At 61.2% G+C, this 14767-nt stretch overlaps 1 protein-coding gene and 1 long non-coding RNA gene across 8 annotated transcripts; one reads left to right on the plus strand and one right to left on the minus strand.

The window, feature by feature from the left end:
- Positions 1-96: 96 nt before the first annotated feature.
- Positions 97-9760, minus strand: E4F1 (E4F transcription factor 1). Of its 6 annotated transcripts, none has more exons than XM_011290701.4 (14): positions 9604-9760; positions 7174-7325; positions 5801-5906; positions 3394-3587; positions 3167-3287; positions 2895-3047; positions 2632-2801; positions 2100-2309; positions 1720-1825; positions 1406-1623; positions 1049-1247; positions 828-970; positions 685-747; positions 97-595 (listed from the first exon to the last, which is right to left on the minus strand). In XM_011290701.4, exons 1-14 carry the CDS (start codon positions 9758-9760, stop codon positions 239-241), a joined length of 2349 nt encoding a protein of 782 aa, XP_011289003.3. In that variant the 3' UTR covers positions 97-238. The 6 variants fall into 6 exon arrangements, with proteins under 6 accessions (XP_011289003.3, XP_011289002.3, XP_011289001.3 ...); XM_011290700.4 differs by having other exon boundaries at positions 1720-1828; XM_011290699.4 differs by having other exon boundaries at positions 2886-3047.
- On the plus strand, positions 3587-14255 carry LOC109495349. 2 transcript variants are annotated; one of them, XR_002150777.3, is made up of 3 exons: positions 3587-5333; positions 6053-9873; positions 10823-14255. It is a non-coding gene; the product is annotated as an uncharacterized LOC109495349 (long non-coding RNA). The 2 variants fall into 2 exon arrangements; XR_006590967.1 differs by having other exon boundaries at positions 3587-4967; positions 5231-9873.
- The last annotated feature ends 512 nt before the right edge of the window (positions 14256-14767 follow it).

Here is a 14767-nt window from a genome sequence, read left to right on the forward strand (position 1 = left end):
AGGGTGGCCCGGGCAGGCGTGCTGCCACAGGGAAACCTGCCAGGACAGTGGCCCCAGACCCCGAGGCTGCCGCTGCCACGGCAACATCACAAGTGGCAGATTTTCACGTTTTATTGTAAAGCAACAAAAAACTATTTACACTCCCACATCCCCTCTGAACACCTGAATTCTGTGTTCTTTCTTCTCTGGGCCCTTGCCCCTACCCAGCCCAGCCCCCAGGACCCTGCAGGCGGCCACGCTAGACAATGACCGTCTGCACCTCGAGCTGGCCCTCCGGTGAGGCGATGACCAGCTCGCCCGCATGCTCTAGGATTTCAATGTCCTCCGACGAAACCATAGTCACGGTGGCCTGCTCGGCGCCATTTGCACCCGCACGGGCCGTGAGCACGGTGCCCTCGCTGATGGCCGAGGCCAGCGTCATGGCCACCTGTTCCGTCAGGCTCTCAGGGGTGGCGATGGTGATGGTGTCGGCGGCAGCCGCCTCTGGGCCCAGCCCCGCCTCCTGGTCCATAGTCACATTCTGCACGATGATCTGGTGCCCGGCGCTGGCCTGGTGCACGATCTGCTGTACCACCTTCATGATGTGGCTGTCCACCTGTGGGGGGCTCACCGCTCAGCTCGCGCTGCGGAGGGGCGGGGACGGGGGCCCACACCACCCTCCTCGGCCCTCCCCCAGCCCCTCACCTCTGTCTGGGCCCCCTCAATGATCTCCGCGGCTTCGCTAGCCTCCGCGTCGTCCGCAGCAGCCTGGACACGGGTCAGAGGTCAGCCGACCCCAGGGGAGGCTCCCCCACGCCACCGTCCCACCCCGCCCCTGCCGCACCCACCTCAATGATGTACTCCTGGGTGTCGGCCACGACGGAAGAGAACTCAACCAGCACGGCGTGCGGGTCCTCAGTGAGGACTGCGGCGGCGGCCGCGGGGCTCTCCTCGGCCACCAGCAGCTCCTCCACCTCCAGCAGGCAGCCGCCTGGGGCGGGGGGGGGGGCTTGGTCAGCACGCCGGGCACCCCTCCCCGCCCTCGCCCCCCACCGCGCCGGGCCCTGACCTTTGGTGCGCAGGTGCCGGTTGAGGGTGCCGTGCTCGGCGAAGCCCCGGCCACAGCGGTAGCACTTGAAGGGCTTCTCGCCCGTGTGGTGCCGCACGTGCCGCACCAGGGAGCCCTTCTCCCGGAAGCCACGGCTACAGAACGGGCAAACGTGCGGCTTCTCCTCCAGGTGCGTCCGGAAGTGCACCTGCTGGGCGTTCTGTGGACCCGCACCGTCAGTGCCGGCCTGGCCTCGGCCTCTGGGCCAGGCCGGAGGGGCTGGGGGAGGGGCTGTGTGGTCAAGAGGCAGGGACGGGACAGGGATCTGGCCCAGGAGAGGGGAGCCCTTGGGTCAGGGGTCGGGGCCCGAGCACCCACCTTGGTCTTGTAGCACTTGCCACACTCAGGACACGGATAGGGCCGCTCATCTGAGTGGACGCGCCGGTGGCCGCGGACATGTGCAATGGTCTTGTAGAGCTTCCCGCAGTCTCCGCAGCGGAAACGTCGCTCGTGCACGTGAACCTCCTGGTGCTTCTTGAGCAGGTAGGCCTTGGGGAAGGCCTTGCCACACTGCACGCATGTGAACGGCCTCGGCCCTGGGGCCGCACGGGATGTCAGGCCGGGTTGCCACCCAAGGGCCCCAAACACACATCCTGGCTGGCTGCCAGGTGCCCCCCACTCCTGCCACCCACCTGCGTGGCCCCTTTTGTGGGCCTCCAGGGTGGCCGCCGTCGGGAAGGTCTCACTGCACTGAGGGCACGGGTGGGTCCTAGGCACGGCTGAGGGCCCGCTGGCCACCTGCTGGCGGGCGGGGGGAGGTGTCCCAGCATGCCTCCAGCACCCACTGCGGGCTGGACCCCAGCAGCACCGGGAACAGAGCCGTGGCACCCCCCACACCGGCAAGCTCCACCATGAGCCCAGGGAAGGCAGTAAATGGGGGAAAATCACTGCAGAAAGTGGCTCAATGTTTCCACCCCAGGGAACACAGCAAGGACGGCTCCAGGGCCAGGGTCGTGACCCTGTACCCAAGGCCTGACCCCCAAAGGAGCTCGCCAGCGGCGCAGGCACCTACTGTCTCCACTGGCTCCACCTCCAGCAGCGGCAGCTCCGGGGGACCGTCTCCCAGGGGCTGGGGACTGGGCGCCGCGGGAGGGGCTTGCTCCAGGGCCCCCTCTTCTCCAGTGACACGCTCAAGGACAATGCCGGAGTTCTGCATGGCCTGGTGCAGCAGGTTCTCACGGCCACCCTCACCGGAACAGGGAAGCTCCTCGGAGCCGGGGGGCTGTGGGCAGGCAGACGGAGGGCAGCTGGGCAGGCAGAGACACTCGGTACCCACTTGCACGCACTACACGGAGCAGAGCCAAGGGGCCCCAGGGGCACCGTGCATACGTCTTGGGGAGCCCCACAGCCCATTCCACCTCACCTCCAGCTCCCTGTCCCTCACCCCTCCCTGCCCTCTGGCATGCCATTGGTCTCCTGTCTCCCCTGCAACCACACTGAGCACCAGGAAGGCAGGCCAGCTTGGTCCCGTTCCCGCTGGAGCCAGTGACCGGCACAGAGCCCGGCACTGAGCGGACAGAGGCCAGCCCCTGACCTGCCCGCACCTCTGGGGCCAGGGCTTTCATGCCCAAGGGAAGTTCTTGCATCTGGACGTGGACTTCGTGGATGACAGTGCCCTTGGCGTCTGTCACCAGGTGAATCACAGGCGATGTCTCCATAGGTTCGCCCGTCACCGATGATGATGTAACGGTCCCCACGGTGGAGGCGCCAGATCCTTTAAGGCAGAACCAGGAGAGTCCCTGAAGAGACCGCTGACCAGGGCAGCACCCAGGCCCGGGCCAGGGCGGGGAGCCCCTACCTCGCGGACCTGCAGGCGTGTCCTCTTTGCCCACAAGCACGTCCTTGCTCGCGCTGAAGCGAATCTTTTCGGTGCACGGGGTCAGAGACTTGAGGTGCCGGGTCAGCGCACCCGACTCCCGGAAGCTCTTCCCGCACTTGGCGCACTTATAGGGGCGCTCATCTACAAAGAGGGCAGGGTCAGCCCCGGGGCCAAGGGGCAGGCAGGCCCCCAGCCACAGCCTCACGTTCCCCCCAGAGGCAGGTGCCACAAGGCCGGCTCACGGCCGCCTCCTGGCTCACCCGTGTGCCGCCGGTGGTGCCGGATGAGCGAACCCTTGGTCCGGAAGGACGCCCCGCACAGCTTGCACTCGTGGTCCTTGCGGCTGCTGTGGGTGACCATGTGGGCCTTGAGGATGCTGCCCTGGGGGAGAGCGGAGGAGCAGGGCTCAGGCACCTCCCCGGCGGAAGCGGGAGGGAGGCCCGGCCCCTCCTGCCGGCAGGGCCCCGAGCACGCAGCTCGGCCTCACCGTCTTGAAGGTCTTGTGGCACAGCGCGCACACGTATCGGCCGTCCTTGTTCACCAGCAGCTTGACCTGGGCCTGCTCGCCCTCCCCGGGAAGGCCCGGGCCCTGATGGCTGGGGCTGCCCGGGGCTTCCGCCATCTCGCTGTCCCCCGGCTCTGCCTCGGCGGCCACGATGACCTCTTTGATGTGTCCGCCGCCTGAGGAGAAGAGGGTCAGCCTGAGCCTCGAGACTCTGCGGGCCCTGCCACCTCCTTTGATCCCTGCCCGGGGACGTTGCTAGGACACGGTGGAGCTGTCCTGACCGCCCTCCAGCTCCAGGGCCTAGTATCTGCTCCCTGAGCTGGAGGCCGCCCAGAGGAGCTCCGGGACCCCAGAAGGTGCCCAGTGGGGAGACCCACCATGAGCACCGGTGCCCCCTCCTAAGCCAAGGAGCGCAGGACCGGATGTGCGCAGGGGTCCTGCCCCCTCTGAGGACAACTGAGTGCCAGCACAGAGACGGTGGATGGGCCGGCCCCGCTCACTGCACCGGCTCCCACTGTCAGGTAAGAAAGATGCCTCGGGGGGCGGGGGGGAGGTCACCCACTGTGTCTTGCGGCCGGCAGGCTGGGGACCCTCCCGGGAGAGTGAGTGCTCCCGAGAAACCTGGAGCTGCCTGAGGAAGGAGGCCTGGCCTTGGCGCCTCTCACGGGTGATGAAAAGATCTGACGACGCGCAAAGCTAAGCTGTAAACACGCTTCATAATTTCTGCTCGTAAAAACGACACGTGGGAAGCGGCTGTAAAGCCACTTCTTAGGAACCATCTCAGTCAGTCAGACATAGTGTGTTGACAAGCCATTCTCACACAGAACGCAAGCACCGTGACTCAGACAATTAAGGCCATCTCTCGCCCATGCCCTGGCTTATGCGCTGGATGCTCTATCTTTGCTCCGCCCCAGAAGCAAACCTCCAGAAGGCCAGGGACCTCTGCCAGGCGAGGACTTGGGATAGAGCGTGGCACAAGACACCGCAGGCGGACGGCTCAAGGAAGGGAGAACAGGGCTGCCCTGAGTCCAGAGATGAAAAGCAAGTTTGTTTCCAGCCAAGAGGCAGGAGGGCCGGGAAGAGGTATCTGGCCCCCCACACAGCCCCTGCCGACTGTGGCCCCTGGCCCCCCAATCCTGGGAAGCCAGCAACTGGCAGTTTAGGACTCTAGCCAACCCCGGAGCAAGGAGTAGCAGACTCCTAGCAGGCACGTGGTGCACCCAAGATGCCTGCAAAGGGGGAAACTCCCAAGGGGACAGAGAGGCAGGAGGTACCCAGAGGGGAGCCCTCAGAGCACAGGGACGAGCCACCGAGCAGCAGGTGTGGGCCAGCCGGAGGTCAAGGGGGCGGGAAGGGGCCTGGCTAGAGGTGCCACCCAACCCCAGGGGATTTGTTTTCCCATATGACACCATCCAGGGCCAGAGCACGGCCCCACCCCCCACATGACAACATTCCTATCCAGAATGGCAACAGGTGAATGTCCCTGTCCACAGGAATGTCAGGCAGGGGAAGGGACAGCATGGAGACAAGGACGGATGTCCGGCTGCCTCCCTGAGGTGGGTCCGTGGCAGAAAGGCCTACTCTGCGGCTCCCCTCCCGAGGTCTCCACCCCTCTTCCTGCCCCATCCGGTCCCAAGGGCTTCCCAAGGCCAAGGTGTACCTGTCACCCAAACCCACATCCTGTGCAGCCTCCCACTCAGGCACCTGCCAAGACTCCTGCCCAGCAGACCCCTAGATAACAACCCTTCCTTCCAAGCTGGGCAGCAGGCTGCACCCTCCTGTCCGGCTGCCCTTTGAAGGCTCCCCCTTCCCATTCCAGACCTATCAACTCCCCCGTCTCCCGCTGCACACCAGCAAGGCACTCGAACTTAAAAAGAGCCATCAAGGAGGCTGACTGGGCACTATACGCTCATAAAAGCCAGGTGAGAATCAGGGCAGGAGTTGCCACCCCCACAGGGGAGGGGACAGCCAAGGTCAGACAGCAGGTCCAGACAGGGCTGGAGCCACCAGTGCATCCTGTGCATACCCCAACCTGACCCATCAGAGTGGACTGTGGGGTGGGGAGCAGGAACCAGGGTTGGCAGAAAAATGGGGAAGATTCCAGAAGGACCAGGGAAGGACCAGGGAAGCAGCAGGAGCAAGCAGCCAGCTCGTGACTGTGCACAAAGGGAGGACTCCCTGAGCGCAGGCCACACGCCTCCCCTCTCCTGGCGGGCAGGGCTTGGTGCCCAGTGCTCACTCTGGAGGGCCTCGGCCCTCCTCAGCCAGGCTTTGCTCTCAGGAGAGCAGAGGGTCACAGCAGCAAGGGTCCCTCGCCTCCAGCCCTAACCACAAACAGCTGTGCTGAGAGCCACACATGGACAGACACTGGGAGACCGCGCCGGCTTACCCACGATGTCGGGTGCGTGGCTGATGTCTGTCGTTAATGCGGCCGTCTCCACCACGATGTGGGCCACCGTGATGGGCTCCTCCGGGCCGGCCACCGCTGGCACCACCTGCCATGGGGGGACAGGGGACAGAAAGGATTCTCCTACAGGGCTCCAGAGTTCCCTTGGCTTGGAGAGGGAAGGCTTGGGTTTATCTCCACATGGGAAGGCTGCGGTGGGACCTGTCATCTCCCCCGACATCTCTCCCACCCTAGTCCCTCCAACCCAGGCCTAAGGGGTCAGCCCCGTCACTCAAATGCCCCTGGCCACCATGGGCCAGATGCAGAGCAGCGAGCACCCTTGCAGAGGGCTCCCGGGAGAAGTGACCGGCAGTTCCAGCCCGAAGCCCAGCTGGCTGTGCAGGCATGAAGGTCAGCACCCTCACCCACCAGCCCCAGCCAAGCTATCAAGCGATGTGGGTCCAGGGGCCTTCCTAGGGGAAAGGGCACCACCGGGAGGGGCCAGGAAAGAGCACAGGGTCTGAGGGAGATGGCTGTAGTCCCACCGTCCTCTGGGCCATTCCCTGTGACGAGCTGAGGCGGCTGACATCTCCCAGAGCCTCCTTTCCCAATGCCATCCGACGAGGGGCCCGAGAACACCACCGTGCAAAGGTGCTGGGGACCTTCAGAGGCCTGGATGCGTACAGCCCAAGCACGTGCAGCATGACAACCTTGGCCATGTTTATGACAAAGTGGCAGGACTCCCAGAGCCACCCTTTGCAGGATCCCGAGAAACCATGTGTCAGGGGTGCCTGGGCGCTCAGGTGGTTGAGCATCTGACTCTTGTTTCGGCTCAAGTCATGATCTCACAGTTGGTGAGTTCAAGCCCCACGTCAGGCTCTGTGCTGACAGTGCGGAGCCTGCTTGGGATATTCTCTCTCTCTCTCTCTTCCTCCCCCAGCCTCTGTCTCTCTCTCAAAATAAATAAATAAATTTTAAAAAGGAAAAGAAAAAGAAACCGTGCGTACAGGGCAGGAGAGAAGCCAAAAGAACAAAAGCCACCATGACAGCCCTGAGCCACTGAGCCAGGACAGACCCTGAGGCTCCCTCCAAGAAAGGAGGGATGTCAATTGTGCAGGCTTCAGCCAGAGGCTGCTGGGAAGGCAGGGCCATCCCAGGCCATCCAGGAAACCAGGGATACTGCCAAGCTCTTAGGGACAGGGCCCAGGCTCCCTCACCCATGACCAGATGCCTGTCCTCTGTCCACCCCCGTGCCACAGGGAACCGGCTGCACAGGTCTGTCAGGGCACGGCACACCCCTTCCCAGCCACCAGGTGAGCCCAAGGAGGAGGGCGCACATGTGCGTGGACGTGTGGTGGCAGGTGGAGAGGGCTTACCTCCTGGCCCAGCAGCGCAGCAGCAGCAGGGGCGGCAGGCAGGGCCTCCTGAGGGGCCCGCTGGCAGACTTTCTGGAGTTTGTGCTGAACAAAGTCTTCCAAGGCAGTGAACTCGGCCTGGCAGCGGCCACATCTGTGCACATCGTCCTCATCTGCAACAAGCCTGTGCTCAGTGGGGCCTGGGAGGGCCTCCAGCCCCAGGCCAAACCCACCGAAGGGTGCCATCGGACCACAGGCACCTTCCAGCCCCTGGTGACCTGCGGAAGAGGTGCCCACCCCAGGGAGAACAGCATCCAGCAGGTGGGGGCCCCAACCTGAGAGTTGGACTGCAGAGATCCAGTGAGGCTGCCGTGCCCAAAGCCCCCACTTCAGAGATGAGGGGACAGAGCCCCAGGGAGCAGCTAAGAGGTGGAGGGATTCACCCAAGCCGGTCTGGGGACAGTGGAGGACCAGAGTTTAAGATTGCTTCATCGGCTCCGAACGGGCAGGAGCTCCCTCTTCTGGAGAAGACACTCAGGGTGGAACTTCCCAGAGAGGCTCCACACCCCAGGCTCAAGTCCCTCACCATGTAGGCTGACCATGCCTGCCCCAGGTCCTACAGCAGGCACTTCCCACTCACTGAGCCCCTCCTGGGTGCCAGGCACCTCACTGGGGAAGTCCCCAAATCCAGCCAGCGCCCTGGGGAAATAAGGATGACTATTCTCATTCCAGGAAAATAGTGCTCGCTTCGGCAGCACATATACTCATTCCAGGAAAAGGACCTGAGATTCAAGACCACCCAGCTGGTGAGTGTTCGGGCCAGAGTCTGAACCTGAGGGTCTACTCCAGATGCCCCGCTATTTGCACAAAGGGATGGGAGGATGTTGCTTGTGCTTCTGTAAAAGTCTGCCAGTTCCCACCACCTCACATCCGGTCCCACATCAAGGTCAAACCCAGGCCTGGCACACGGAAGGAGCCCAGTCCATGTCTTTTGACTCAGTGAGCAAACAGAGGCCCACACCACACCCATGACGGGCCCACACAAGACCACCTGTCAGAGGGCGATCCCCTCCAGATGGTTCGCAGTCACAAGCGAAGCACTGACGTGCCCACCACCCTTTTAACCTTCCCCCCTTGCTCTCCAAGTCTGACTCGCTGTTGCCAGCGAAGGAACACCCACCACAGAAGGGGACACACTCCGCCCCGTGTAACAGTGACAAGGCTGGGGGCAAGCACAGCAGGGCCCAGCAACCTCCGAAGAGATCCCTCTCCAGGCTGGCACTGCCCCTAGTGGTACTGCCCCTCCCCCAGCTGGAATAAGAAGGAGCAAGGAAAAACCATGCGCTGAGAATAGGAGTTCTGCGGAGACGGGGGCCACTACCCCAATATCGCCAGCCAGCCCCCCTCCTGTCTGGCCCAGTCTATAGCCTCACGAGACAAGCTCGGAGGAGAGAGACCCAACTTCTGTCTGCACAAGCTGTCAGGGCGCCCGGTCGTCGGCTCTGCCCTCAGCCAGTTGCCACGGGCTCCGTCTTCCTTCTCACCGGGGTCCGGGGAGGCAGCGCAGCCGAGAAGTTAGGGGAGTCGGTTGAGGAGTCACACAGCCCCGGCATCCAGTCCAGTCCTTGCTACTTACTAGCTGGGTGACCTGGTCACCTTCACACCTTTGAACCCCAATTTCCCGCATCCACAAAATGGGAATGAGTCACAACAACAACAACAACAACAACAACAACAACAACAAGAGCGTCCAGGGTTGGTTTGAGGACAAAAACGCTGATGCCGGGTAAGTGCTTAACACGTTTTTAGCAGCAGCAGCGGCGGCGGCGGCAGCAGCATCCCCTGCCCAGGACCAAACAGCCAGAAAGTGGCGAAAGTGGCAGGTGTGGGATGGAGCCCGCAGGCCGGCTGCAGGGCACCGGCTCTCCACCACTGGGCTCTGCTGCCTCCCCGAGGGGCAGCCGGGGGCCTGGGGGCGAGGCCCCGCCCCACCGCACCCCCAGCCTCCAGCCCCACCCCAGCCAGGGCTCTAGAAACCCGTCAGGTGCATTGGGAGGGGGCCCAGAGGAGGACGGGGCCTTGCCCAGACAGGGAGGCGAAGAGGCGCCTGACCGCCGGCCTGAGGGCCAAGGCCGCCAGTGGAGGCGACGGCAGAGGTCTACACACGAGCAGCCCCACAGCCTTGGGCACCTGTGAGTACCCGCGAGTGGGCACCGAGGCCCACGGGGTGATGGGCGTCCCACAGGAGAGGCCCGAGGGTCTGAGGAAGCCGGGGAGCGCGTGGAGGGCCATGCAGGACCCCTTGGGGACCCGTGAGGTCCGCAAGGAACCGGGGTCTGGGACGGTCGGTCGCGTCCACAGCTTAGGCCCTCGGAGCCGCCTCCAACCAGGACTGAGCCGTCCCCACCCCGGCCGCGCCCGACCCTGTCAGGCCCCGTCAGGCCCTGTTACCTTCTTCGCTAAAGGGCGCCGGGAGGCCGAGGAACCCGCCAGGAGCCAAGGCCGCCGCCGCCGCCGCGACCCCGCCCTCGCCCGCCTCCCGCCCGGCTTCGGCCCGGGCTTCTGCCGTATGCGCGGCCGTCACCCGCACTGCCATCGCGCCCTCCATGTCGCAACGCGCCGCAGGAAGATGGCGGATTTACGACCGTGTCGTCATAACAACGGGCCGCGCTGAGGCGAGCGAGAGAAAACGACGAGACGAGGCCGACGGGGCGGAGCCAGGTGGGTTTGACAGACAGGCAGCGGGGCGGAGCCTAGGAAGAGAGGCCTAGAATCTCAGAGGCGGGGCCACACTCCCGGAGAGAAGGCAGGGGGAGGGGCTGCTCGGGGGCGTGGTTACGCTGGAGCGGACTGACTGGCGGGCGGAGGGGCGGGGACAGAGGCGGGCCCGAGGGACGGGGCGGGGTGAGGCGGGGGCGTGGCCATGCCGGAGGGGCGAAGGGCTTGGTTCCCCCGAGCGGCCCCGGAAGCTTCAGGAAAGGTTGAAGCAGACGTTCTGAGCCGGTGGTGCAGCCGCGGGCGCTCCGCCGGCGAGACACTGCCCCACCCCAGCTCCGGCGAGTAGTGTGGTGCGCGGGTAGTGCGGTGCTCGTCGCCCCAGCCCCACCCCCTCGGGTCAGAGCCTCCCTTGTTGCCACGGTCGCCGGGAGGCACCCGATTTGGGTTTGGCGTAGCTTCGCTAAGCCTTTTATACTTACGCGTATTTTTTAAATTGTAATAAATATACATAAGACTTGCCTTTAATGGCATTTAGTGCATTCACAACGTGCACACAATGTGCATCACCACCGCCAAGTTCCAGAACATTGTCGTCATTCCAAGAGGAAACCTAACCCCTTAGCACTCACTCCCCATTCTCCCCTACTCCCAGCCCCTGGCAACTACTTTCAGTCTGTAAGGATTTGCCTTTTCTGGATATTCTCAAATAAGTGGAAGTACACATGTGGTCTTGTACATCTGGCTTGTTTTGCTTAGCATAATGTTTCCCAGATTCATCTGTACTGGAAGCACGTCACTACATTTCTTTTTATAGGCTGAATAATATTACATCGCCAGGAAAGACCACAATTTATTTAGTCTTCGCATTCGGTTGGGTTGTTCCCACCTTTTCCACTATTATGAACAGTGCTGCCATGAACACACATGTACAAATTCCTTTTATTCTTTTCAGGTGATATTTAATTAGCTCTATGAAGCTAAGCACTTTACAGGATTTTCTCATTTAAGTACCAATCGCCCCCATTTTGAAGATGAAGAAACTGAGGCACAGTACTGATAGGACGCTTGCCCAAGGGCGGACTGGAGACGGAAGTCTGCACAGAGCCATGGGCTGGAAACCCACAGGATGTGCTCTCTCCCACATCAGTTATCTTCTGTGGCCCAGCCCTGTGCTGAATCCCAGAGACTCAGATGAATCAGAACTGGTCTCCTCCAGGAAGGCTAATCTCTAGAAAAGACCAAGCAGAGACTCAAGGGACGGGGCAGAGAGTAGACTGTTCTGCCCCGGCAAGGACACCAAGCAGAGACTGTCTCCATGCTGGGGCTGCCCAGCTGGGCCCCCGAGGACCCTTGGCCTGGCAGAAGCTGGCCTGTGTGAAGCACAGGTCAGACGGTTGCTTTCTGCATGAGGCTTGCTCGCCAATGCAGGGGGATAGGCAGACGGTGTGAACGCATTTCAAAAGGATCCCTCTGACTGCTGTGCGGATAAAAGGACCTCAGGGCCCATAGAGGCAAGAAGATCCCAGATGGATGGTCTCTGAGAGGGACAAACCGGAGGAAGACCGGGGGCTGCGGGGAGCTTGTGGAGGGGGCTTCTGGGAAGGGAGGACCAGGAAGACACCTCACTTAAGGATGTGCTGAAGAGTAATGGTGAAGCCATCAGAGAGAGAGAGGAAGCCCCAGAGGAATGGGATAGGGCAGGGTCTCAAAGGCAGAGGACCCCCTGAGTGTGGGTGGACACGAGGAGGAGCCGGCCCAGGGGAGACAGAGAGCCTGACTGCCGCGTGCTCCAGAACCGTGTCCGGAGCGGACCAAAGCTCCTGCCTGGAGGCTCCCTGGGAGTCAGGAAAGGGCATCCTGCACCAGTGAGTCCCAGGTCCTGCGTTAGCGAGAGCCCAGGCAGGCCAGCGGGTACAGGGGCAGACAGGCCTAAGGTCACTGAGAGGCAGAGTGGCCAGAGAAAGACAGGAAAACCGGAGTCCCCACGCCCCCAAACAGCCTCCTCCCCGACCCAGCCCTCCGCGGCACGGGCTCCAGCGGCACCCTGTGTGTTTTTAGAGTCAGTGCTGTGCTGACCTGCCGTGGCCAGAGCCACGGAGACTCCATCACCCTTTATGAGGACTGCTCAACCTCTGTTCTTTGATGGACGTATTGAACCAGTCCCATGCTGAAGAATATTTAGCTTGCTTCCGAATTGTTTTGTGTGCCACTTGAGTCCTTTTGAAATGACTCCCTTTTTTACTTCGCTCATTGGAAGCAATACCATCTGCGAAGACAGATTCAATGGCTCCTCGCATTTTCTAATACAACTTTTTTCATGTTTGCTTATTTATTTTGAGAGAGAGAGAGAGAGAGAGTGAGCATGCAAGCAGGGGAGGGGCAGAGAGAGGGAGAGAGAAAGAATCCCGAGCAGGCTCCTCACTGTCAGCGCAGAACCCCACGTGGGGCTCGATCCCACGAACCATGGGACCATGACCTGAGCCGACATCAAGAGTCAGACCCGGCCTGCTGAGCCCCCCGGGCACCCCCATTAGTTCCTAATACAATTTAAATCCATGCAAGGCTGTTAAAATTAAATAGCGTCTGGTGTTTGTCCTTGTACCATCTAAATCCGTGCCCCATATAGCCCGCGGGGGGGAGGGGGGCTTCCTCACTTTGGGGAACCCTGGCGGCATCCATTCGCAGATATACACTGAACGTCTACCGTGTGTCGGGAACACATCATGACCATGATGCACTCCTCCCCCATCTATACAGGGCACCTCACTCAAGGTCAGCCCCCCTGCCATAAAGTGCACTGTCCCTTCCGGCCTCCTGCAGGACCATGACCACAACCACCTCCCCTCTCGACACTGGCCGCCCCACCTTTCCCAGTCCCTACAACCCACAGGACGTGTCAAACCAATCAGGTATGGCAGAGCTCCACTTTGGAGTCAACTGAGTTTGATCCCAACCCTACCTCGTCCAGCCGGTGACTCTCTCTGGCTCAGTTTCCTCATCCACGAATGGGGACACTACTAGCCTCTGCCTCTTAGGGCTGTGATGCAGGTGAGGAGCAGGGCTCAGTGCCTAGATGCTTACCAGTGCCCAGGAGACCAAGGCACCCGGGCAGGTATTGCACACGCTGGCCCATGGCTGCACAGCAACAGCACTGGCCAGTGTACCATATACCCTGGATGCTTCTGGGTGAAAGCAGTATTTCTGATCCTCTGTCTAATCCAGCTCTTCCCCGCGTCAGCTCCACCACCAAAACTAAGCGGGAAGACACAGGGAGGAAGGTGCTCCCCTTGTGGGCAGTGGGTGCACCAGGCAGGAACACTTTGCATGCCCTGCCTTTGTGGGCCACGGCCCCTCCAATCTCCTCCAGGGGTTCCCAGGCCAACAGAGACCAGCAGAAACGAGCCACGTATAAATAAACAGGGCCCTAAGGGAACTGAGGTCACTGGTTTTACCTCATGGGTTTGGGGGTGGGAGTGGGTCCAGAGCAGACTTTATGGAGACCTGGGGCCCAAGAGAAGAGCAGGAGTTTGACACTCTGGGAGCTGGGGGTCTGGGGCACCTGTCACAGGGTAGGCTTTCAAGAAACCGGGCCCTTTGTAATTCTGCTCCCTGGCCCTACTGGAAGTAATAACGATAAACATACACCTACCTGTGAACTTGCAGTTCCGATCGCAATTATATTTCACCCAAGAGAAATGAGTGCCTGGGTCCACAAATGAGTGTGTAGGAACCAGAATGTTCACAGAAGTATTATTTACAATGCTCCTAAACTGCAAACGACCCAATGTCCACCTACTGGAGAACAGACCGACGGATGTATTCTTACAAGGGCTCACATGGCAATTAAAACAACAGAAAAGGATGGATTTCCCAGACATTGTGTCGATCCATAGCAGCGAGACTCATGGCAAGTCTGTGAGACCATCTGGAACAGGCAGAGGAGGCTATGACTCATCCCATGGTGACAGAAGTCGGAAAAGTGGTTGGGGGAGGGGTATCCGCTATTGACTGGCTGAGGGACTGTGAGGGAACTTTCTGGAACGAGGGAAATATCCTCTGGCTTGATGTGGGTTGTGTTCACACAGGCGTATAGGTATGGAAAAATCCATCAAGCTGCACACTTAAGGTCGATGCACTTTTACTGTGTATGAGGTCTCAATAAAAGTTAACAATGATACCAAATAAGATGATGGTAAGTGCTGTGTTCTACGCAGTGTCTTCTTAACCCCTAAACCTGCCGCCTTGTAATAACTCGTTCGCATGACCACTAAGGCAATCCCGCCGCCTTATAATAAATAACCCGTTCACAGTACCACTAAAGCACAGGGAGAGCGTTTAAAAAAAAAAAACAAAAACATTTTTTTATTTTACACTTATTCATTTTTGAGAGACAGAGCACAAGCGGGGAGGGGGCAAAGAGAGAGGGAGACACGGAATCCGAGGCAAGCTCCAGGCTCTCAGGTGTCAGCACAGAGCCCCACGCGGGGCTCGAACTCACCAACCCCGAAATCATGACCCGAGCCAAAATCGGACGCTTAACCGACTGAGCCACCCCGGCGCCCCTTAGGGAAAGCGTTTTTGCAAAGGGCCAGATATGGGAACGCGAGGCCTGCCGGGACGGAGCCCCGGGCTGCACTCGGCACTCAGCCGTAATCGGCTCACGCGCTAACACCGTGTCGGTCCGCAGCGTGCCCAGGGCGGAGGGCACGGCCCGGCGCCGCCCAGGAAAGGTGCAGGCGTGACGCCTACCCCAAGGCGGACCTCTCCGCCCGCCACAACGCCCCGCCGCGCTCCTGCCGCGGAGAAGCCAGCCAATCGGCAGCCGGCCCGGCCCGGGGTCACTCGATTAGGGGCCTCCGTCACCTAGGCTGACCACGCGGCGCCAATGGGCGAGCTG

The sequence above is a fragment of the Felis catus genome, chromosome E3, assembly GCF_018350175.1.
Source record: "Felis catus isolate Fca126 chromosome E3, F.catus_Fca126_mat1.0, whole genome shotgun sequence".
NCBI lineage: Eukaryota > Metazoa > Chordata > Mammalia > Carnivora > Felidae > Felis > Felis catus.